This window comes from Phyllostomus hastatus, unplaced genomic scaffold, assembly GCF_019186645.2.
Source record: "Phyllostomus hastatus isolate PE091 unplaced genomic scaffold, TTU_PhHast_1.1 phas_contig_34, whole genome shotgun sequence".
In the NCBI taxonomy this organism is placed as follows: Eukaryota; Metazoa; Chordata; class Mammalia; order Chiroptera; family Phyllostomidae; genus Phyllostomus; species Phyllostomus hastatus.
The window spans coordinates 46,558,508-46,583,508 of NW_025333857.1; the positions used below are offsets into that span (position 1 = coordinate 46,558,508).

The 25,001-nt window shown below is 44.9% G+C and overlaps 2 protein-coding genes across 6 annotated transcripts in view; both read left to right on the forward strand.

The window, feature by feature from the left end:
- The window catches only part of LOC123819593 (phospholipid-transporting ATPase FetA-like), a 103,020-nt gene extending 94,851 nt beyond the window's left edge, over positions 1 to 8,169 (forward strand). The window contains exons 22-30 of the mRNA XM_045840001.1: positions 86 to 191; positions 580 to 727; positions 1,249 to 1,432; positions 2,828 to 3,051; positions 5,025 to 5,108; positions 6,441 to 6,686; positions 6,850 to 6,988; positions 7,756 to 7,886; positions 7,984 to 8,169. Coding sequence (XP_045695957.1) covers positions 86 to 191; positions 580 to 727; positions 1,249 to 1,432; positions 2,828 to 3,051; positions 5,025 to 5,108; positions 6,441 to 6,686; positions 6,850 to 6,988; positions 7,756 to 7,886; positions 7,984 to 8,169 — 1,448 coding nt within the window. The remainder of the gene's footprint in view (positions 1 to 85; positions 192 to 579; positions 728 to 1,248; positions 1,433 to 2,827; positions 3,052 to 5,024; positions 5,109 to 6,440; positions 6,687 to 6,849; positions 6,989 to 7,755; positions 7,887 to 7,983) is intronic.
- Positions 8,170 to 16,606: 8,437 nt separating this feature from the next.
- The window catches only part of RUSC2 (RUN and SH3 domain containing 2), a 56,933-nt gene continuing 48,538 nt past the window's right edge, over positions 16,607 to 25,001 (forward strand). The window contains exons 1-2 of one of the 5 annotated variants that reach the window (XM_045840358.1): positions 16,607 to 16,889; positions 17,017 to 17,313. The gene's annotated coding sequence lies outside the window, so the exon portion shown is untranslated. The remainder of the gene's footprint in view (positions 16,890 to 17,016; positions 17,314 to 25,001) is intronic. The other 4 variants (XM_045840355.1, XM_045840359.1, XM_045840356.1 and 1 more) reach the window with 4 other exon arrangements.

Below are 25,001 nucleotides of genomic sequence, written 5' to 3' on the forward strand. Positions count from 1 at the left end.
CCCCCCGTTAGAGTCTGTGTAGTTGTACACTGAGCAAACTCCTTGTTCTGGCCAACATGCAACCTGTGTTCCCCCCTCCCTGCAGAAACTGCCGTGAACATCGCCTATGCCTGTAACATATTTGGGGATGAAACAGATGGGCTGTTTACCGTGGTAGGCAAGGATGATGCAACCATTCAGCAAGAACTCAGGTACAGATGAGAGAGCTGCCACAGCCTGTCCCTGGACACGAGATTTCTCACCCATCTCTTCACCCATCATGGCCCCACACTGCCAGAAGGAATAGAGAAGAAAAGGAGGAGGGGGAAACCAAAAACCTAAAGTAGTTGAGAGAATTTTGTGAAGAAGCATTAGGGCTCCAGAGGTTGGAGTGGGGGTGGCGAGATGGAGCAGTGTGGTGTGTGGATGGTCAGGGACCTAAGGCTGTGGCAGGTCTCAAGAGGCAGACAAGTTTGAGGTCCTGGCAGGTGCTTTGCCAGAGGCTCTGTATCTGCCTTGCCCGTTTCCACTCGGCAGCACATTTGCCTTCTAAGTTCTGGGGCTTCAGGTCAGACACTGACCACAACTCTTGGCTTTCAGGTCAGCACTTAATAAGATGAAAGCCAAGCCTCTACTGGAATCAGACCCAATAAACAATTACCTCTTCACGAAGCCCAAAATGCCCACCAGGATACCCGAGGAGGTGCCCAATGGCAACTATGGCTTGATCATCAATGGCTACAGTCTGGTGGGCAACACAGAGCTACAACCCTGTTCTCTTCTTCCAAGGAACTTTTTTCCTAGGTCCAGCCCACTTCAGGGAAATTTCAAGACCCATGAGTCACCCTATTCCCCCTTCTTTCTGGTGCCCTTGCCTGACAGACACCTTTCCCGAGCCTTCTCTAGGCAGGAATGATGAGCAAAGAGAAGCCAAGGGCATATTCCTTCCTTGTTTAAATTTTTCACTACTGATGTGGCCTGTCCCTTAGGGGAAGGGGGAAAGTGAGCAGAAGCAGGTCTTCCAGAAAGAAACTTGGCCTTATAGCCCAGTCAACTGACTAGACCCAGTGAGTGACCCTGATCAGTTTCCTGCTGGAGGCTGGATCAGATGTGAGGATGCTTAGAAATGACGTGGGAGCTTGGCCTCTCTTGGGGGTGGAGCCCCTTGGGAACGGCTATGCCTGACCTCTGTAGTACAGGAGAGTATGGAGGGGAGGGGAGCGGCCTAGGAAGGTGGACCTGAAATGTGGGTGTGTCCTGATGCTACAGGCCCATGCTCTAGAAAGGAACCTGGAGTTGGAACTGCTGCGAACAGCTTGCATGTGCCAGGGGGTGATCTGCTGCCGGATGACACCCCTTCAGAAGGCTCAGGTGGTAGAGCTGGTGAAGAGGCACACGAAGTGGGTGACACTGGCCATCGGGGATGGGGCCAATGATGTCAGCATGATCAAAGGCAAGTGAGGGGTGTGGAGCTATAGCCCCTAGGCATGGGCTTGCCCTTTCCTTCCTCTGTGGACAGAACTGATCTGGGTGACACTGTGTTGCTGGCTTATACTCCTGCATCTTCATTCATGCTCCTCTGTGCCTGCATTTCCACTCTTTACACATGCATACATCAACCCATATCCACGGTTATGAACACACATTTAGATGCATTCATTTAACACTCGTATGCATATAGAGACACACAGCTCTCACAAGAACCCGTTAACATCTTTTTGAGATGGCATCAAAGCCCACAGAAAGGACCCCTGGGCAGGAGTCATAATCTGTTTTCTTTTTTGAAGCCTGTAGGCCTGAGCAAAGTTAGGCTGAAGACAGGGCCGCCCAACCAGGGAATTAGCTCTGAGGCCCAATGCAGAGATCTTTGCCTCCTGAGGCACTGTTCCGGAGAGCTTGCCCTGACTCCCCTGGCTGGAGGACAGTGGCAGACTGACTGATGCTCTAGACCAACAGAAGCAAATGGCAGAAGCTGGTTTTAATTTCAGCTGAATGTTTTCAGCCTCCAGCAACTGGTATGACATCTTAGAGGTCCTCCAGTCCAGCCTCTCCCTACAGGGAACACTAGCAGATACTCCACTTCAACACTAAGATGTGTTCTTTCTCTTTCCCAGTTTCTAGAGCAATTCTGGTTGTTAGGACCTTAAAAATTTCAATCATTCTCTTAAGCAATGCAGTAGGTATGTGCCAGAAAATCTGTGAATTTGGCTTATACTATAACAGACTAATTAAAAGTTTTAGGAACTTCGATCCTATCTTCCATCAAGTATAATCCTTGCTTTATCCAGGAAAAGGTCGTGGTAGGCCTCCCAGGGAACACTGACAAAGTATGCACATCACTTACTCCTCCCAACAGTTGGATTTTAGCTCCTTAGATAAACTTAGGTAATTAAATATCGTGTTAGATTGGCATTCATTCATCCTACATTTTTAATTGATTTAAGTGGCTTCAAGAATTATCAAGAAATTTTTACCTCAGCTTCTGGACTGTAGGACAGAGCCCAGATGGCTAGAGTAGGTGCAAAAAACATCCTCGACAACTTTCCAGAAGTGGACATGCCAGGTATTCTTGAGTGGCAATGCCCAAAACAAAGTGCAGATGAAGGAGCTGTTTTCTGGTGTGTGGGGGAGGGGCAATCCACTAAGGAGAAAAGGCTCCACTAAGCAAGTGCCATTTTTTCCTTTTTTTCCTAGGAAGTGCCATTCCAAGGCTGGGTGTAAAGGTGTTTTCCAAATGTAAAATAAGGGATTTGTGCACCTTGATCTCAGCCTGCCTTTTACACTTTCCAGGCTGGGAGCCCTGCAAACAAGATCTGTGGCTGAGGAGCTTCTGGGGTTTCTTTTGCAGCTGCCCACATTGGGGTCGGCATCAGCGGCCAGGAGGGAACGCAGGCCGTGCTCAACAGCGACTTCTCCTTCTCCCAGTTCCGCTATCTGCAGCGTCTGCTCTTGGTCCATGGCCGCTGGTCTTATAACCGCATGTGCAAGTTTCTCGGCTACTTCTTTTACAAAAACTTTGCCTTCACTCTGGTGCACTTCTGGTATTCCTTCTACAACGGGTTCTCAGCACAGGTAGGACATCAGATGGCATTTCCTACTTTGGTCAACTAGGTCTTCTCTAGTCACTCCCACTTTAGCCAGCTCAGACTCTTTTTGTCCTGCAGAGACCAAATCTGTGACATGCTGCCATCCAAGCTCCTCACTTAGGCTTGTCCCATCTCCTGACCCTACACTTAACCTTAGATTTCCAAACCCTAACGTGTCTGGCCTGGCTCTGACTTGGCCTTGACTTCTACCTACCTTCAGACTCTCCCATAAGATATTTTCACCCTTTCCCTGACATAGAGACCTAGAGATTCCAAGCATTTGATCTAGGAGTTCTTCTTTCTCTTTTTTTTTAATCATCCAAAGTAGTCTTTATGGAACAGGCTAAGCTTCAAGGGGCGTCTGGGGTCTTGCCAGATAGGCTGGTTATGGTGTTCACCCTCAGCCATACTTGGAAACACAGCTTCCCTTTATTTCTCCCTCCCCACCTTTACACTCCCCCCCACCCCAACAAAAACAACACACTATTGTTGCTCTAAGGAAAATTTGTTTTTGCCCTGGCTGGTGTGGCTCAGTGGATTGAGTACCGACCTGTGAACCAATGGGTTACCAGTTCATTTCCCAGTCTGGGCACATTCCTGGGTTGCGGGCAAGGCAATCACACATTGATGTTTCTCTCCATCTCCTAGAAAAAATTTTTTTAACTATAAGAGAAAGTTTACCACCCGGGTGACCTTCTGCACCTGGCCTATCATTCCTACTCTGCTCATGCCTAACCACTACAGTTCTGGGGATGAAAAGGGGGTGAATTAGCCCTGACTAGTGTGGCTCAGTTGGTTGAGTGTTGCCCCGTGGGGCGAGAGGTCACCAGCTCAATTCCCAGTCGGGGCACATGCCTGAGTTGCAGGTTAGGTCTCCTGTTGGGGAGCGTACAAGAAAGTGGCCCATCAGTATTTCTCTCTCACATCAATATTTTTCTCCTCCTTCTCCCTCCTTTCCCTCTCTCCACAAAATAAATAAATGTTTATTTTTTAAAAAAAGAAAAAGTAGTGCTATAATAAATCATAAATTTCTAACTGGGCAGGTCATGGTGGGTATTCACGTCCCAGACCTATAACTTTTTTAGTGAAAGGTTTTTAAGCAAGCCTTATCTATTCTTGTGCTCTAGGTCTGCCCTAGTGAATTAATCCCAAATTTAAATGTGAAATACCCCACACAGTAGAGGTAGAGGTGACACTTGGATTTCCAAGTTCTGCAAAAAGTCCCTTCTGTGAGAAGTTTCTCAGGAGTCATTCAAAGATTCCCAAGAGAAAAACGCTCTGGAAAAATTCTCTTGGGAGGTCCCTGCTACTACCTCTGTTGCCTTGGGCTCCAGGAGAAACGGACCAGTCAGCAGACAGTAGTAGACTAGTATACCCTCAGTGTCTAACAAAGCAGGTCTGGTTGTGGGAGGTTCAGGTGTGTGTATGTATGTGTTGCTGCTGACCCCTTGTGGCTAGTAAGGAAAGGAGCCCTCTCTTGGCCCAGGATTGAGCATCTAGCTAGGGGAGGGACGTTAGGTCTATTCTGCTTGCCATGTTAGAAAGTGTCCAGTGTTATAGAAGCTATTGAATGCCATAAAGCAAATAAAGAAAAATCCCAGAGGCTTACAGCCTGGGAATGCAGGGGTATAGCTAGCATCCCCCAGCAGCCACTCTGGGTCCTTTCTGTGTAGGGAGGGAGTCTATAGCTCATGGTAGGGTTGGTCCAAATCAACCTTGTGAGGTTGGCCACCAATAAACTTAATATAGCCTTGCCTCAGCCTGGTAGCCAGAGTTCTAAACAGAGTAGGACCAAACAGAGACTGGAGTCAGCCTTAGATTTCTGAAATTCAAATCCTGCACTAAGTTAGTGTAGCAATGGGTGGGTGGGGGGCAAAGAAGGCTCTCTTGGACCTGGGAGGTAGAGATGAGACTTTGTAGAAGAGCCAAATCTAAGAAATCTCCTTGGTGTTCTTCCAGACAGTTTATGATACCTGGTTTATCACTTTCTACAACCTGGTCTACACCTGCCTCCCTGTCCTGGGCTTGAGTCTATTTGACCAGGTAAGACTAGCAGCAAGCCTCTTAGTCAGGGCTGAAGCCCCTGGGCCCACGAGGGGTATTCTCAAGAGTAAGAAGGACAGAGAGATGAGTTCTACAAAGTCAAGTTTAATTGAATCATTTCCAGAGCAAGGAAAGGAGCTCATCACTGGGAGAGGTACCATGGGATAAAGAATCCTCCTCCACACAGAATAATCATCAGTCTTAGAAATCCAAGTTTTCCTGCGTCCATTTTATCTTTGTAGAGAGAAACGTGGAAACTGTGCTGTACAGTACATTGAATGTGTACAAAGTAGTGAAAGGAAATAGTCATTGGGGCAGGACGAGGTAAAGCAAGGGGCTCCAAGAGAAGAGGGGCCACACAGACACAAGGAGATGAGCCAGTGCAGGGAGACCCAGGTGAGGGTCCTTGAAGGCCAAGCATAGGAGTAGGGGTATGATACCTTCGAGTTATACGGAGTCAGCCTAGAGGGGCCTTCTTTCCCTGTCAGCAATTTCCTGGGCTTTGGGGATCCTGGTGCCCTACCTCTCCCTCCTCTTCTACCCCAACCTCCAGTCCTGGGCACATGGAATAGAAAAGGAGTCCCCAAAGAGGAATAAAGTAGCTGAAAGAGGACATCAAGGGATCATGGTTCCTGATCTCCATCAGGGTAGGAAGGAAAATTCTCTGTGGAGCAGCTGCCAGCCTCAGAGCAGCAAAGGGGATGAGTTGTGTCACTCAACAGTCCTAACAAGTTCCAGTGGTCTAGTTTTAGGGATCCACAACCTCTCAAAACAAGCCCCAAGCTTTGTCATCCAGAGTTTCAGGTTTAGGAGACGAGGATAATTCAATGTCATCTGCATAGAAAATCCTCTTTCCTGAGTTCACCAGTAGCTATGGGAATGGGAGGAGCATCACAGAACATGGGTACCTCCAGGGGACTCACTGGCTTCCCCCTCTCCTCCCACTGGCTTTTGAATATTCAACTAAAGGAAAACTGAAACTGGGGACTGATATCCCAACTGCCTCCCTCACCCCAAAAACCAGTCTTCCCTTCCAGCTACCCCAATCCTAATTGCCCCTCTTCTTAAAGTCCCCAATCCTAACTGCCTCTAGGTCCTTCCCACCAATCTTGATCTTCGCCTAGCTTTCTTCTATTACCTAGATCCTTGCCTAGAGAGTAGGACTTCAGGACGTGTCTCTGGCCACTGCTCTGTTCTCTGGTTCCACTTCTCCAGTAATCTGTGAGGAAGTTCCTAGGTAGCCTGGCAGCAGAGTCAGTGTGGGGAGAAGCCTCTGCTCTGATGGAAACAGCACCTTCCTGAGCCTTCCTCCTTATCCTGTGGTGCTTCCAGGACGTGAATGAAAAATGGAGCCTATGCTTCCCAGAGCTGTACGAGCCAGGCCAGCACAACCTCTATTTCAACAAGAAGGAATTTGTGAAGTGTTTAGTTCACGGGATCTACAGTTCCTTCGTGCTGTTCTTTATTCCCATGGGGACCATTTTTAACTCAGTACGCAGTGACGGGAAGGAAATCTCTGACTACCAGTCCTTCTCCCTGATAGTACAGACCTCTTTGCTTTGGGTGGCCACAATGCAGGTGCGGACAGTGGGCAAGGCAGGGTAAGGAGTTTGGATGGGGAGACTGCCTGGAAGAGAGGGAGGGAAGGAAGGAGGGAAAGAGGGAAGGGAGAATCCTTCATTGCAGAACTGGAGAAGGGAGGTGGCTTATAGAACATTGTACAAAAGAGTGTGTTTTTCAGATTGCCCTGGAGACAACCTACTGGACAATGGTAAACCACCTCTTCACCTGGGGTAGCCTGGGTTTCTACTTTTGCATCTTATTCTTCCTGTACAGTGATGGCTTGTGCCTAATATTCCCCAATGTCTTCCAGTTCCTAGGTAAGGCTCTGCCCAATGTGTGGCAAGGGGGTGGGAAGTAGGAGTGGGGGGGGTGAACCAATATATTTGCTTAATAAATGCTTACTGAGAAGCTATTACTATGTGCTAGGTTCTGTGGATATAAATAGGAATGACACGTAGTCTCTGCCCTAAAAGGACTCAAAATCTAGCTAGAGGAAATATTTTACCTTATAGAGTTTTAAGATATTTTCCAATTTCTTACCTAATTTGATCTTTACAAGAAGCCTCTGGGGTAGCCAGGGCAAGAATTATTAGCACCATTTTAAATGACTCAAATCTAGGTCTCCCGGTTCCCAGTCTGATATTCTTTCCACTGTGACATACCGCCTTATTGCCTCCCATGTTAATTTCCCTGTCTCTTGTCTCCACTCTGATGAGGACAAAATGCAGAGAGAGTAGGTATGTAGATGTAGCTGGCCCCCACCCGTCATCCAGCCTTTCATTGTTCCCTTCCAAACTCCTCTATCCCACTGATGTGTCCAAGCCAAGGCTCCAAGCCTACCCGCCACCTCTCCTGCCTTGCCCAGCCTTTAGAGGGAGACAAAGGCATGTGAATTCACAGTGACTTTGGCTGTGCAAAGGACCTCAATGCAATTCTTTTGCATTTATATTATTTCTCAGGAGACTAAACTGTCTCCAAATCAGTACTTCCTTCTTTGGACTGCAGAGGTATCTAAGTTCTGGCTGACAGCCCACTTCCTCCAGGCTTCAGTGTAGCCTTTCCCCTCCTGGCTCGTTGATTACAGGTGTGGCAGGGAACACTCTGAACACGCCACAACTGTGGCTGAGCATTGTCCTCAGCTTGGTCCTCTGCATGTTGCCTTCCGTTGGGTACAAGTTTCTCAAACCACTATTATGGCCCTTCAGTGTGAATAAGGTGAGTAGAACAGGGGATCTACCCAGATGTATAATTCATGATCTTCTTCACGTTTGCCTCTGTGGATAAAACTCTGCCCCCTATGCTCTGGCTACAGGTTCTTGATGGAATTCATCTCATGAGCCACCCACCACCACTCCCAGTCCTGAATGAAGACCAACGTTCAACCTCTCATCGTTCTGCCTACGCATTCTCCCACAAACAGGGCTTTGGGGCCCTCATCACTTCTGGCAAGTTTATGAAGCCCAAGTGGCCCAAGAAAAGTTCTCTTTTGAAAAAGTAGAGGCCTTTATGGAAACCCCAAAGGGGTCAGTCATTGCTCTTCCTCCTGTGTATTTACCTAACTTAGTAAGGAAGGCTTGCGGTCCCTGGGAAAGCGGCCCAAACCCGCTCTCCCACTCCCACTCCAGAGGCTCAGCCTCTTCCTTCCCTGGAAGGCTGTGCCCACGTAAGGTGAGGAAAAGTAAAGAAAGAGCTCCCAGATATCTGTCAGAGTTGCAGCATTTCAAGAAAAAGTGAAGCACTTCAAGAAAAGTTCAGGCCCCCTTTTCTCCATCCTTCTGAGTTTCAGCCCAGACAAGCAGCTGTGGAAGCAGTGGGTGAAGAGGGGCAGTGTGTGGAGAGGAGAAGAAAATAGAACCTAAGAGCCTTACTCTGGGCTCTGTTCTCCGTGCCCAGAGTACCCATCAACCTTGCCAGGGCCCCACACAAACCGTCCCATTCAGGCATTCTTCTCAACTTTATCTGGGGGGGCTAAGAATGAGTCTTTTGCTTCCCTTGGGTAGCAAAAGGAGGAGACAGCTGTGAAAAATTGGTCACAAGAAGCTGAAGGAGAGTTTCTGTACCAAAAAAAGTAGGGGGAAGTGGTTCTTGCCTTAAAGGCAGCTCACGATTTTGCTTTCCTCCCCCCTCTTTGATGCCTCTGACCCCAAAACTGATACCTCTTCAGGCCTCAGAACTTGGAGGGGGAGACTGCAGGGGGTTAAATTGTTTCATGAGGGGACATAGCCATAATTGGCAAACATTTGCCTTCATTCCATAAAATTAGTTTGCGGAGAAATTGTATGTACTTGGGAAATTGTAAGAAGTTGATGGCATAATAAATTGCTTATCTTGGAGTGGAGAGATTTGTATGGTGTCCTGGGGTCCCAGGGACAACAACATAGTCCAAGCAATACCATGGAACCACACAACCCACCATCCTCCCCCTTCAAATCAAACCAGTGTTTCCCTCACCTGCCTTTTCTCTCCTGTTTAAACCCATGCCACTTCTCTGCCCCTGCTGCTAAACTCTATCTTGACCTCGATATGACCACATCTTTTAACAGTATAGCTCTGTCTTCTTAGCATACCTTAAATATTGACTCTTAAAGATCAGGACTAGGTTCTCTGCTCATCCTTCTCTGTACACTTTTCCTGAGTGACTTCATCCAAACTCATGACTTCATTTACCACAAAAAGTCCTCAATGCTCTCTCTATCCAATATCTCTCTTCTGGAATCCAGATCCACTTTAAATTGACTCTGAGACTCTTCATGTAGTTGAATCTTGGGAAACTCGCAATCCACCAACCTGCAGTTATCATTCTTCCCAAAAATTTCATCCCAGAATGCCACTGCCATCATCCCAGTCACCCAACGGAGAACAATGGGAATCATCCTATGGTCTCCCTCTAGTTGGATGTCTAATAAGTCATCAAGTAATATGAATTCTGCACCTTTACTAGGTCCTGTTTTCAGTTCCTTCCATTATTGGTACCTTTGTCCTTGTTCAGACTCTGATCACTTCTCTTCTGGATTACTGTGTAAATCCCCGCAATTTATCTTCTTGGCTGCCTCCTCTCCAAAGCATCACCAGAGTGATCTGCCTGAAAGGCAGACTTGATCATGTCAAGCCCCAGCTGTGGATCCTTTAAGGGCTTCCCATGTCTTCTGGATCAAGTTAAAATGTGGACATTTTATTATTGGGCCCTCTCTAGCCTCGTCTTTCATTACTGCCCCTTCCACATTCACCCTAGTCATGCTATCTCTGGTCTTCATGCCATCAAACATGCTCCTCCTATGTCCCAAAATGCTTTCCCTCACCCTTTCTTCATCTAGCAAATTCCTAGTCACCCTTCAAAAAACTCAGGATAATTGGAACTAGATAGAGGTGGTGGTTGAACAACACTTTGAATGTATTAAATGCCACTGAATGGTATACTTTTAAATGGTTAATTTTACGTTATGTGAATTTCACCTTGATTTTATTTTTAAAAAAATTCAGATTAAGCATTGTCTCCTCCAAGAGCTGCCCCTGATTCCTCAATGTGACTTATGTACCTGTCATATTTGTTCAGTTGCTGCCCTCCGCATACCTCTGACAGTGACACATTTCACAGGGCATCTTCATCATTGACTTACTTGTCTATTCATAGTGCATAATGGGCCTTTAATAAATATCTGTTGAATGTACAAATGAAATGAAAGAATCAAAATCTGCTTCTCTGCCTATTTTTCTTATTTCCCTGAATAGCACCCCCCACCCTCCAATAAACACTTCAAACCAGGAACCTGGGAGTCTCTCTGGACTCCTCCCTTCTACTCTTCTAATCCAGTCCATTCTGTTATCGAGTTCCATTTACTCTGCCTTAGAAATGTCTTTAAATCTTTCCCTTCTTATTCATCCCCAGTCCCATTGCTTTCATCATTTCTTGCCTAGATCATGGTACCATCTGCCTCTCTGGTCTTCCTGCCTCTGATTCTGCTTCTTTCCAGTTCATTAGCCACACCACAGAGAACGATCTTTCAAAATCAGATCATGTCATTTGCCAGTTTAAAATCCTTTAGCGACTCATCATGGCTTCCCTACCTTGGCGCTGCCTTCCTCTCCAACTTCGTTCCTTCATTTCTGCCACACCAAACTATTTGCAGTTCCTCAAATTTCCCACTATCTTCAGGAGCCTTAGCTCTTTCAGTTCTGTTCCCTTAGGACCCCGCTCCTTCATCTGGCTAAGATGCCTATCTGCCTTCACTCACAGCTCTGGTCGTTTCCTCTGGCAGACTTCCCTGACAGCGAAGCTCCTATTCTTGAGTTAGGTGCCTCTTGCTTGCACTAGACCACCTTGTACATTTTTCTTTATCTTTAGTTCCCAAGAGCAGAATATATTCTCACTCACATGCCTATTTTACTGGTGGTTTACTTCTGTCTTCTCTGCTAGGCCATTATTATCTCCTCAAGGACAAGAACTTTGGATCGTTTTTTGTATTCCTATGACTCAGGAGACTGCTAGCACTTAGATTATTAATGCTTTTCAACAAATAGTAAAGGGATGAAATCTACCACCTCCTTTTTGTCCTAAACTTGTCTTTTACGGTGTTCTTGCAAGATGAATCTTATCCTTTGGTATCTGGTTTCCAATTTTACTTTAGGAGCCTCTTTTTATGTAACATGTTCACCCATGGTCTCCCATCTAAGGAATTTGTAAAACTACAATTTGGACCAATAACATCCCCTCCAACCCCCCAAACAATTGGCATCCTCTCCTAGTGGTTTCAATGCATCTCGGGGAGATCTGATCTCAGTCTCTGCTGAGGATCCAAGGCAGCAGATGCCACATTCCAAAATGAGGTGTGAGATGACTGTGCAAGGCTTGCAAAACGGGGGTATGTAAAACAAGTTTGCAACTCTTAAATCACCTCGCTCACACTGAGAAAAGGGACAGGAATTCAGACATTGGAAAAAGATCCTTAGATGGAATTGCTAGTAGGCTTTGAGTCCCCCGACCCCTGCCCCAGTTCAATTAAAGTTGAGAAGGTTTTGAGGAAATTTCTTGGAGAGATTGATACGATTAGTGTGTTTGAGAGTTCATGCCTGACTTGTAACTTGAAAATCTAAAAAGTCAAGAGAACAACTGCCAACCTGTTTGCTGGCAGAACAAGACGAGGTGGCTGTGGTGAGACTGGCCTATGCTCCCACCGTTTTTCAGGACAAGGGGTGCACGGGTGCTCCCCATAGACTAGATGTGGGCCATGTAAGGGACCTAGTAGGGTTCCTTTACATCATCGGAGATACTGTCTGAAAGGCTGAGGAGACCTCAGCAGAAAGAAGCAGGAGGTAATGCTGTTAAATTCCTACAGATTTCTAATTAAGGGTAAGGTTGCCTGAAGCTGGACCTGACTGCCTGTGAAGGGGCGTGAGGTGGTTACCTGGGTGTACACATTTGCCACAACTTATCAAACTATACACTTTAAATCTGTGCACTTTACTGTATGTTAATTATACTTCAATAAAGTTGATTTCTTAAATGCCTGGCTATTTCTAAAGGAGTTTTAAAGTAACCAGCTAAAGGAAATAAATTCACCCACATTAAAGCAACTAGGTGTAGGAGAAATCTCCACCAACGGGGAGGGAATCTCTGAAAAACCTCCAAAAGGGCCCCTTGAGAAAGAGTCAGCTCTAGGTAGCTGCCAAGCACTGAAATTATTTTGTGATAGTACCAGCTGAGTAGGAACTTTCTTCATCTCTTCTCCCTCCAGTGCGCTTAAACCCTTGAGAAACAGGGTTAGCAAGCTGGAGACTGGAGAAGGGAGAAGCAGGAAAAAGGAGACATCCAAGGGCCACCCCCATTTCCCACCGAACACGGCCATTTGCAATAGAGCCAGGCTGAGAAAAAGGAAAAGCCTTAATTTTGAAGTCTGAAGTTTAGAAATTATTTTATTCATCTGGACTTGTTAATAAAGTTTTACTCCCAGAGACAGCCACATGAGGGGTTTTTTGAAGTTGGGTTGACTGAAGAAATTTTTTACTCGAGTTAGATTGAATAGCTGCCAGTAGCAAAAACACAGAGGCAATTCCAGTTTACAGAGGCAAGGTTTGCATTTGTTCCTCATCTGCAGCCTCTCCGGAACAGGGAGAGGTCATGGGGCCATCTGGCTCACCTATGCCTTTTTCTCTAAGAACCTGTGGCAGGGAATAAGCTTCTTTACTACTGCCAGAATCAGGAAGACAGGGGAGCAGTGTCCTAGCGCCAGCATTTCCCTGCAATTCTAGCCTTGAATCTTGTAAGATATGTGCACAGAGTCTTGGAGCAGACGGCATTTGGAGGATCCTGGGGTTCACCCTGGACTATTCGCTGTACTCTACCCCTCCAACCTGCTCCCAAAGACACATTTAACTAAAGTCTCATCTCTCTTGACTCTATCTCCTCTTACGTAACCCCTCAGTCACTGCCCTGATTCAGACCCCCTCACTTATCATAATTAACACAGAGTCTCCTAACTGGTCTTTTTACCTTCCTCTCTAATTCAATATTCACACTCCAACTAGAGGGAGATTTCCAAAGTGCAAATCTGTTCAAATGCTGGTAATAATGCAAATGTTTCTGCCCATAACAATGCAAATGAGTCCTTGTTCCCAGTGATGCAAATTAATTTTGTCTGGTGGAAAACATACATTTCTAAAAGTCAAATCCTCACTTGAATTAGTTTTAGTATCTTACTGGTTCCCTCATTAACTAGTGAGTTTGATATGTGTTAGTTTATATTTGCATAAGACTCATCATTTTACCGTTTTGGAAGTTATCCCTTACCAAGAACACCAGGCAGTGGCCCACACTTGCCAAATGAGACTGTCTGACCGGATGGAAGGGTATGTGTTACTGACCCAGGGCAGGAATCAAGCTGGGCCTCGCTGAGAAGTGGAGCCAGCTGCTGGAAGGCCCCAAGAACCTGGGGACTTGTCTCTCTGTGTCTAGATTGGTTTCCTCTCTAAGCAACAGATTGATTCTTCTCAGCAAATTGGTTTTCTTTGCTACTCAGGCCATTTGGCAAGTCACTTACAAATTTCCATTACAAGTTTAACCATGAGTAAGGGTGTAGTTCTCTCTCCCCTAATACCAGTTCTCTGGGAAGTGATTCTAACTGGCCTACTTTGAGATAAGTCCTCACCCTGGACCATTTAAATGTGCAGCTGTGGCTTTGTATTGGTCCTGCTGGCAGTCTAAGCCCTCTCTGCTTCACTCTCAGAGTTTTACTTCTAATATTTGTATCTGATTTGCCATAATCTGCAGAAAGCCCATTAGTGTCTCTCCACTGCTTACCGCTGAGTCTCAACTCCTTAGTATGCCACAGGAGGCTCTTCGTCATCTCACCCCTGAGCATTTCTTTTTTTTTTTTCTTTTGCTTTTTAAAGATGAGTTCATATTGCAAAAGGGACTTTTTTTATTATTTAATTCTCACCTGAGGACATTTTTTGCATTGCTGTTAGAGAGAGGAAGGGAGAGAAAGAAACATCAATGTGAGTGAGAGAAAAGCATGGATTGCTTGCTTTCCTGTACATGCCTGGACCAGGGATCTAACCATAACCTAGGTATGTGCCCTGGCTAAGAATCAAACCCGTGACCTTTCCATTACAGGACAAAGCTCCAACCAACTGAGCCATGTCGGCCAGGGACCCCAACCATTTCTGCTGTGCTCTCTTCATTGCATCCCACACCTCCATCATATCAGTTATTTTGCCCCTCTGTTCTTTTGCATATCTCCCACACTCTTTGTCTCCCACTCATTCTTCAAAACTCAGGTCACACTACTTCTGTGAGGCCTGAAGATGCATTATACAAAGTGACATTTATCTGCTTCCTTGACTGTGACCCAACAAGCCTGTGAATGGCTAGAGCATAAATCTCAGTCTCTAACTCTTCCACGGAGCATGGAACCTAGTGACTTCTAATAACTATTTGGTGAATGACCACCTGCCCCCATCCCCAACCCCTCTGGCTAGAAGAAGGAGGCCGTGGGGTCCTCAATGTCTCACACATACCCTGTCTGTCATAAGGAGTGGGAAGCACATAAGTTCTGTTAAAGAAAAAATTATTCAGGACACTAGTTCAAGATGGTAAGGCAGACTTTATTTAAGGGGTTATCATGGTAAGTTTAGGACTGCTGAAGTCTTGCAGTGGGGGAGAGATTGAGCTCAATTCAGACCCCAGTGAGGACAAGTGGGGATTTGTAGCCAAGGAACAGGAGTGGGGTCAGTGGATGGAAAATTACAAGTCTTAGTAAATTTGGGCTGCTGTAATACCACAGACTGGGTAGCTTATAAGCAACAGAAATTCTCAGTTCTGGAAGCTGGAAGGCCAAAGTCAGGGTGCAGAGTAGGGCATTTTTTTCCAGGTTGCAGACTTCTCCTTATACCCTCACCTGGAGAATTGGACTAGGGAACTCCATGAGATCTTCTTGGGCACTAATCCCGTTCATGAGAGCTTCACCCTCATACCTAATCATCTCCCAAAGGCCACCACTATTGGGTTGGCCAAAAAGGCCATATGTTTTCTTCCATAAAATAAGGCACATTTTTTATTTTCACCAATAACTTTATTGATTTGGATATTTGGGGTATGTCGGCTATCTCCCAGTTAATGTCTCCATTTGATTGCTATCAACTTCACCTGGTCTGCCCAACCACGGAGCATTGTCCACTGAGAAACCTCCAGCACAAAACTTTGTAAACCATCTTTGACACTTTTGATCAGTCATAGCACCTTCTCAATACACTGCACAAATTTTTTCTTTGCATTTCAGTTGTTTTTACCTTTCTTGAAATAATAAAGCATAACATGTTGAAAAATGTGTATTTTCTTCCATCTTCAATATTAAAATGGCTACACAAGAACTCACCAATTTTGGTAAATTATTTTTTTTTTAATGTATACTGACTTGACAGTCCTCACAATACAATTTAACAAAATTGTTTAAACATTAAAGTCAACTAAGAACTACTAGAGCCATCTTAGCAGAAAAAAACAAATGAACTTTTTGACCAACCCATACTAATACCTTTGGGTGTTAAGATTTCAACATATGAATTTCGGACCATAGCACGTGGTCTATAGCATTCACGCGGACCACAGCATCCACACCATAGCAATTACTAAGGAAACATCAGGGGTAAGGGGGATTCTTGCTAGACTGACTCAACAGAATTCTTGCTTACACCAGCCCAGGATAAGATAGCCAGAGTGGTCAAATAACCAAGGGTGGGGAATTTTCACTAAGCTGATTTACCAGGTTTCTTGCTTAAATTGGATTTTTAAGGCAAGAGAGGAAGCCCAAACTCGAGCCTAAGTCCAGCAGAAGACTCAGGGGCACCTCACTAAAGTTGGTCAAAGGAGCGAGTCAGTTCCAGATTTTACCGAGGCTCCTTTTAAAAAAAAAATTACTATTTATTTTTGGAGAGAGAAGGGAAGGAGACAGAGAGGGAGAGGAACATCGATGTGTGGTTGCCCCTCACACGCCCCAAATGAGGACCTGGCCCGTACCCAGGCATGTGCCCCGACTGGGAATTGAACCGGTGGCCCTTTGGTTTGCAGGCCCACGCTCAATCCACAGTGGCATGGGGTACTTTTAAAAATACCAAAGCCTGGGCACCACCCCAGTGATTCTGATTCAGTCGGTCTAGGCTGAGATCAGGCCTTAGTTTTGTTGTTTTTCTATTTTCCCCAAGAGGTTTTACTGAGGTGTGAGGGTTGATCATCGCCACCTTACGCGGAGTGGGCGAGGTGGAGGTGGAGGGTGAGCAAGTGCACCTGTCTTCAAAACCAGTTGGCCTGCGCCCCGGGGTTCTAGATTCTAGCGCACCCAAGCCGCGATTCCGCGGACACCACCCCGAAAGGGCGGGCCGCAGGCCGCAGAAGGCGGGGCCATGGCCGCAGCCTCGCCGCTCCCCTCTCGGGAAAGCACTGCGCGTGACTCGCTGCGCCCATCCCAGCGAGAACCAGAGAGGTGGGCGAGCCCAGCAAGCCCAGCGGGCCGAACCATAGGCGCTGTCCGGAGGGGCGGCTGGTGGGCAACCCAGGTTGGACCATCGGCCTCGTGGCTGCAGGGGGGGCCGGACGTTACCAACCCGCATGGAGAGGAGGGGGGCGCTGGCCTGTCCCCGCTGCAACGCAACCCCTGGAGGGCGCGAGACGCTGCTGCCGCCGCCGCCGCAGCTGTAGGGACAGACCACGCTGAGGCGAGAGACCAGGTAGGGGCACCCTTTCGTGGCCCAGCGGGGTCCCGGGGACGCTTTGTCCTCACGTTCTGGATGATCCTTTGGGAGAGGACCCTCTGTCTGCCCACTTATTCACTCAGCACCTCGCCCTTCCTCTCAGCTCTGTCCTGTCGTTCCCTCAGCCCCAGGCTCCGGGTCCGCTCCGACTCTGTGGACCTAACTCTTCCTCAGTCCTCTTCCTGACCCTTCAACTCTGCCATCCACTGAACTGCAAACGCCCAGGATCACCTACTCCTTTGGGCGTCACCCCAGACCCACCCCGACTGTTTCCTCAAACTGTCCCTTCGGAGACACTCGCTCAGCTGACTCGCGCCCAGTAGTCATCGTTGTACCCACATCTCTTGTGACGGCCCTGGGGGAGCGCGGAGGCTCAGCATCCAGCCCCGCGACTGCGGCAGTAAGTCCAATCCGGGTCCTCTGCGCCCTCGCCCCTTGGTCCCTGCTTCCTAAGTGGGTATCTAAGCGAGTCGGGATGGGATCTCTCGCGCATCCAGTTTTACCTTGGGAAAACCTTTGGTCTGGCAGCTCGCCAGCCCCCTGCCACTGCCCTTACCTGCTGCGAAGGGCACCGTGATTCTGTTGCCCAGGGCTGGCTTGAGACCGCCAGGCTTGCCCGGGGACTGCCCTAGAGGCAAGGACCACACACTGTTCATGTGTATCCGCAGTGCCCAGGACGGTGCATGACCTGGTAACATTCAGGAAACATCTGACGAGTGGATGAATGAATGAATGAGCCCAATGCAGAGGCTGTGAGGCAGAGTGCTTTAGTGGGAAGGGTGTCACTAGGTACATGAAAGGGTAAAAAAGGAAGGGCATGGTGGTGGCTGGGGGTGGGGAGTGTTAATTGTGGTGCTCATATTGGGAGCATAAAACGGAATGTATTTAGCGTTCAATTCATGCGTCTAATTTTATTTACATACAAGCTTGTATGTATCAGCTGTTTTCCACTTATGCTTTAAACAAACAAACAAACAAACAAACAAACAAATCAGGGCTGGGGCTGCAGAAATTTGTAGTGGTTAGTGCCTTAGAGGCTACCCAGATAATCCTGAAAGAGCTGTGCCCAGGGAAACCTCTCCTCCTGTCCTAGAGCCTAACTGCTCCCTCTAGGGAAGAATTCTGGAGGCTAGCCACGGCCTGTAAAGCTGACTCAGTGTGGCTGATCAGCCGCTGCCTCAGGACAGGTTGGAGGAAAGAAGAATCTCAGTTATTTACCTCTTAGCTCCTGGATACCCAAACTGCACCATGACCCCAGTCCCCACCTCAGAGACTGGAAAGGTAGACATCCCAGGCAGGCCTAGGTGAGAGGTAGATATCAAAGATTCCTAAATACTCCTGTCGTGTGGTCAGGCCACGTGGGCCACTGATGTCTCAGCAGACCCGAGTCAGACAGGGATTACCACTACATGGACAGTGTCGATAGCAAACAAGAACATGGGCCTTTTAAAGATGGAATTCTCCAAGAACAGACCACCTGGAACCTGTTTTTACTGATACCTAGAGGATGACCTAAACAGATTCAGAATCCTGGAAGAAAGACAGGGTTCGGAGACCTAAGTTTGGGCCCAGGTTCCATGGGGGCAGTAGATAATATTGCTGAGTACTGAAACAATGGCTGGAAAGTTACAGGGGTTTATAAGCTAAGAAGTAATTGCCCAAGTTGTAATGGTGTTATTGTAACTAGGGCTCAGAGTTGGTAGGTAAAAATAGTGATTGGAGTTCTCAGGAGGCAGCGGTATGGCTTATGGGGAGGGAGATCCCACCACTGTCCCTGCTGTTCTGTTACATGTGTCCTTCCTGCTGTATGGCCACTGGGCACTTACCACCATTGTTTCTTTTCTGCTTTAGGCCAAAGTCAAAATCTGATTTCCTCCTCTCCCCCCGCCCTGAAGTTTAAAAGGGATGGCAAGATTTTATTGGGGTAAGGAAATTAATACATCCTTGGGGACACAGAAGACAAGCAGGCGCTAGCAGATTTCCTCTGATTTTTGTGTTAAGTGTTTAAGGTCCCTTTTTGAGGCCAGGTCTGCCTAACAGGAGTCTGGGTAAGTTCCCATCCATTTGTAGCGTTGATTTATCCTTCAGTTTCTCTTTCCCTCCCCCACCCCCAACCAATCTTTATTAGTACATCTTGGATCATTGAAACCTAAAGCAGGGAGGGGCTCCTGAGCTGGATTAAGCATGACCATGGTGTCTGGAAACCAGTATCTTTTTTTGGTAATCAATGCATTTTTACTTTTTCCTGTCTAGGGTCCCTGTTAAGCCCTCAGTAACCCCAGAATACTCTGGACTATTTTATTTCTCTTCTCTTCAACTTCCAATACCTCAGAGCGTTGCCAAATAAAATACAGGATGCCAAGTTAAATTTGAATTTCAGATAAACAACAGGGTGTCCTGTGTTTTTATTTGCTAAATCTGGTAACCCTAGTTCATGAGGAGGCTTGTGTTCTAATTTCTCCCTACAGATTTAGGACAATAAGTCACCCTTTTCCCCTGTTACTGACACACAGTGACTGAGCACCCTATCAAAAGTCACTTGACTGAAATGGCTCACTGCATGTTCGCTTAAGGCAGGCCCTATAGAGACAGCTTGATTGGTCTGTGTTGAGGTTATCCAGAACACACCCACACAGAGGTTGGCATATGACATTATAGTTCCTGTCAAATGAGTGCATCATGCAAAATGAGTGTATTATTGAGTGACCAGATATCAACATGGCTCTGAGACAGCCATCAGTGGGAGTGGGGCGAGAGGTGGATTCTAAAGAAAAAGTATAACTTATAGCAGAACCTCTGGTTTAGTCTTTTGTGTACATGCTAAAATATACATAACATAAAATGTATCATTTTAACCATTCTCAGTATATAGTTCAGTGGCATTAAGTACATTCATATTGTCCAGCTGTCATCACCGTCCACATCCAGAACTTTTTCGTCTTCTCAAACTGGAACTCCATACCCATTAAACAGTAATTCCTCATTCCCTCTCCCACTAAGTCCCTGGCAACCATCATTTGTTTTACTTTCTCCATGAATTTGACTATGCTAGGTACTTCACATAAGTCGAATCATACAATGTTTGTCTTTTTATGACTGGTTTATTTCACTTAGTGTCTTCAAGGTTCTCCCTTGAAGTTATAGCTTGTATCCAAATTTCCTTCCTTTTTAAGGCTGAATAATATTTATTGTGTGTGTATACTACCTGCTGTTTATCCATTCATCCATCCATGGACACTTGGGCTGCTTCCATCTTTAACTGTTGTGACTAGTGCTGCTGTGAACATAGGTGTGCAAATATCTGTTTGAGTCTCTGCTTTCAATTCTTTGGGGTATGTAGCTAGAAATAGAATTGCTGGATTGTATAGTAATTCTGTATTTACTTTTTTGAGAAACCGCCATACCAATTTTTACAGTGGCTGTACCATTTTACATTCCCACAGCAGTGTGGGAATCCACATTTTTCTGCATCTTTACCAACACTTATTTTCTCTTTCCTTTTTAAATAACACTCATCCTAATGGCTTTGAAGTGGTATCTCATTATGGTTTTGACTTGCATTTCTCTAATGACTGGTAATGATGAGCATCTTTTCATGTGCTTATAGCCATTCTTCTATCTTCTTTGGAGAAAAGTCTATCGATATCCTTTGCCCATTTTTAAATTGGATTGTACACCTTTGTATTTTTCAGCTGTAAGAGTCCTTTATTCTGCATAGAAGTCTCTTCAGATAAGTGATGTGCAGATATGTTCTTCCATTCCATGGGTTGCCTTTTCATTCTTATGATAGTCTTTTGATGCACAAAAGTTTTAAATTTTGATGAAGTCAAATGTACTTATTTTTTCTTTTATTACCTGTGCTTTTGGTGTTACATCCAAGAAATCATTGCGAAATTCAGTGTCATGAAGCATTCTCCCTGTTTTCTTCTTCTAAGCTTTTTGTTTGTTTTATCTCTCATACTTAGGTCTTTGACCCATTTTGAGTTAATTTGTATGTGTAGTATAAGATAAAGGTCCAACTTCATTCTTTTCCATGGGAATACTAGTTTTCCCAACACTATTTGTTGAAAAGACTGTCCTTTCCCATTAAATAAACTTCGTATTCTTTTTTTTTCTAGAGATTTTTATTATTTTTAGAAAGTGGGAGTGGAAGGAGAAAGAGGGAGAAAGAAATATCAATGTGAGAGAGAAACATCAGTCTGTTGCTTCTCATTCGCAACCCATCCAGAGACCGAACCCACAACCCAGCATGTGCCCTGATGGAAAATCAAACTGGTGACCTTTTGCTTTGTGAGACGGTGCCCAACCAGTCAGGGCCTAAACCTGGTATTCTTGTTGAAAAGTATCTGATTAGATATGCCAGGGTTTATTTCTGGGCTTTCTATTGTATTCCATTGGCCTATATGTCTCTCTTCATGCCAGTACCACACTCTTTTGATTACTGTAGTCTTGTTGTAACTTTAGAAATAAGGAAATGTGAGTCCTTCAACTTTGTTTTTCTTTTTCAAGATGGTTTTGGCTATTCAGGATCCCTTGAGATTCTATATGAATTTTAGGGTTGGATTTTGCTATTTCTGAAAAAAATATATATCATTAGGGTTTTGAAAGGGATCGTATAAAATCCATAGATTGCTTTGGACAGCATTAGCATCTTTTTTCATTATTACTGTGAAAAGAATACATAACAAGATCTACCCTCTTCACAAATTTTTAAGTATATAATGTTGACCATAAGTACATTGCTCTAAAGCAGATCCGTAGAGCTTTTTCATTTTGTTGACTAGAACTTTTTACTTGCTAAAGTAACTCCTTACGTCTTTATCCCACAGCCTCTGGCAACCACCATTCCACTCTTCGATTCATGAATTTGACTATTTTAGGCGCCCCGTAGAAATGGAATCAGGCGGTATTGGTCTCTGTGTGATTATCTTATTTTACCCAGCATAATGTCCATCTGTGTCATCACATAGACGTCTTGACAACACTAAGTCTTACAATCATCCATGAACACAAGATATCTTTCCATTTATTTGTGTCTTCTTTAATTTCTCCCAGCAACATTTTGCAGTTTTTAGTGTATGTCTTTCGCTTCCTTGGTTGAGTTTATTCCTAAGTATTTTATTGTTTTTGGTGTTATTGTAAATGGGACTGTTTTCTTCATTTCCTTTTCAGATTGTTTATTGCTAGTGTATAGAAACACAATAGATTCCTATGTGTTGATTTTGTGTCTGGCAACTTTGTCAGATTAATTTATTTGTTCTGACAGTTTGGGGGAGAACTTTTAGAGTTTTCTGCATATAAGGTCATTTGCAAACAGAGATACAGATGCCTTTTATTTCTTTTTCTTGCTTAATTGTTCTAGGCAGTACTCTGTTGAATAGAAATGGCAAAAGTGAACCATATTTCTTCTTAACACAGTCATGTGGGTTGAGGATTTGGTATGTAAGTCTTTCATAGAAATTGAGAATAAAACTGTATTTTAGCCTTGTGTATTAATTAGCATTAATACAGGGTGGGGCAAAAGTAGGTTTACAGTTGTCTGTATGGAAAATAATACAACAGTTAATAAATAATAATTACAAGAATAAACTCTTGTATTATACTCACAACTGTAAACCTCCTTTTGCCCTACCCTGTAGTGAATCATCAAGAAAAAGTTGTGTTAGTCTATATATTGTATAGAAAACAAAGGTATATAAATAAAAAGTTTATATAAACAGAAGTATATAAATAAGAGTATCCATTTTAAAAGAGGTTTACCAAAATACCTAAAGTTTTTAAAATTAATTTTGACAATTAAAGAAGAAACCTCTGTCCTCTGTAATTCTTGGTTTAATAAAATAGTCTTTTATCTTGTCCAGGAAGATGAGACAGTGAGCTCTGAAATGGCTGCGGTGTTTTTGACTTCTTGCATGGGGTCCTGTGGTCAAGGACAATGAATTGATAACTAGGTGGAGAGCAAAATAGGGCCAGCCAGCCTCTGGCTAGGGTTTAGTTATCCCAGGATCCAAAGTCTATATTTTACTTGTTTATCTTAGTATCCTAAAATCTTTATTTAACTTATTTGTTTTTATACTTCTGTACTTCCTTTCTTTTCTTGTACATTTATTTTAAAAAAGAAAATACAGCTGTATATTTAGTGTGCTCAGGGAAAAATGGTAAGTTATTTTTACCCACAGTGAGATCAAGGAGAGCAGGGTTTTTCTAAAATCAGTATAGATAGGGTTTAGATGACCCCACAGCAAAAAGCAAAAACTCAAGAGGAGAAAGTTGGGGACCTACTGCTGGTCCCTTTTGTCTTGGAGTTGTTTCTCTTCCCAAATATTGTTTCCTTGGTTTTTGAAGTATTATATCCTATTTGTGTAAGCATAAAGCCAAACTCTGTTATCCGGACTAACATATTCTTTGAGGGTTCTGCATAGCTAGAGTTGTTCTATAAAATGAATCATTTTCTTTTAAATATCCCCCAAATTATAGTGATTTAAACATTTCTGTCTCACATATATGCATATTACTGTATAATAAACCACCCTAAAACTTAGTGGCTTAAAACAGTGATTAATTATGTCTCACAGTTTTGTGAGTTGGCTAGGTGGGTTTTTTGTAGTTCCAAAAAAGGAATTCTAGAAATATTTTGAATAGGAGTGCTGTTGGAATGAATTAAGTTTTCCAAGGTCACTACTTTGGAGGATGACTCTTACTTAGTTGTGCAAGAGCTATTCTACTTCTTTAAAATAATATTCTCTTTACTTTATTCTTAGAGCTATAGTTTATTTTTTTAAAGATTCTATTTATTTATTTTTAGAGAGAGGGAAAGGAAGGAAGAGAGGGAGAGAAACATCAGTGTGTGGTTGCCTCTCATGCACCCTCTACTGGGGACCTGGCCCACAACCCAGGCATGTGCCCTGACTGGGAATCAAACCGGTGACCCTTTGGTTCACAGGCCAGCACTCAATCCACTGAGCCACACCAGCCAGGGCCTAGAGTTTATTTTTTAGATAGTATAGTGGCTGTTTCAGTTTATAGGCTGATTTATGTAGCATGCTTGCCTGACATTCAACACAGCAACTTATGTTATTGAAATTGAAAGCTCAATTATAATAATTTTTATATATTTTAGGTATTTACATTAACAAATTAATTTTTTTAATACAAAAATAACTATTTAGGGGTGATCCAAGATGGTGGTAGAGTAGGTGGAAGTTACACTCACCTCCTCCCAGGACGAATCTGGAATTACAACTAAAGCATGGAACAATCTGGCCCTGGCTGGTGTAGCTCAGTGGATTGAGCACAGGCCTGTGAACCAAAGCATCACCGATTTGATTCCCAGTCAGGGCACATGCCTGGGTTGCAGGCCATATTCCCAGTATGGGGTGTGCTAGAGGCAACCACACATTGATGTTTCACTCCCTCTCTTTCTCCCTCCCTTCCCCATCTCTCTAAAATAAATAAATAAAATCTTAAAAAAAAACATGGAACAATCAACCTGAGTAACCAACTGAAGACTAGCTGAACAGAAGTTTTATTACCAAGGACTTACAGAGGAAGCTGCATCAAGACGGGTAGAAAGGATGAAGATGTCAAAAGGTCTGGCCCCGCTCCCACAGGTGACAGCTGAAATTCCAGGGGGATAGCTCAGCTTTGAAGGTCCCTCCCAAGCCCTGAGCACCAGAGCCAGGAAGAGATGCCCACATAACATTTGTCTGTGAAAAGCAGTGGGAATTCTGCCTGTCCACCAGTGACAGACAGGAATCTGCTAGAGACACAGGTGCCCTCTTAAAGGGCCAGTGCACAAAATCTCTTTTACAGCCACTCACCCTGGGCTCCAGGAGAGTGAGGGTGGAGCAGACTAGACTTGTCTGAAGAGAGACTGGGGTTTGTGGCTCTAGGGAGAGATCTAAAGGGACAACTGCCAGGATCCCTGTGCTCAGTCCCTCTCCACACCACAGATGCCATCTTTCTTGGGTAGAGCACTGACCTTCAAACGGCATCAGTCGAGGTGAATGCAATAACCCTACTCTCTGTACCCCCTCTCCCCCCACCCTGCAGAGCTAGTACCCTGCTGAGGAGTCAGCTGCCTGGGCC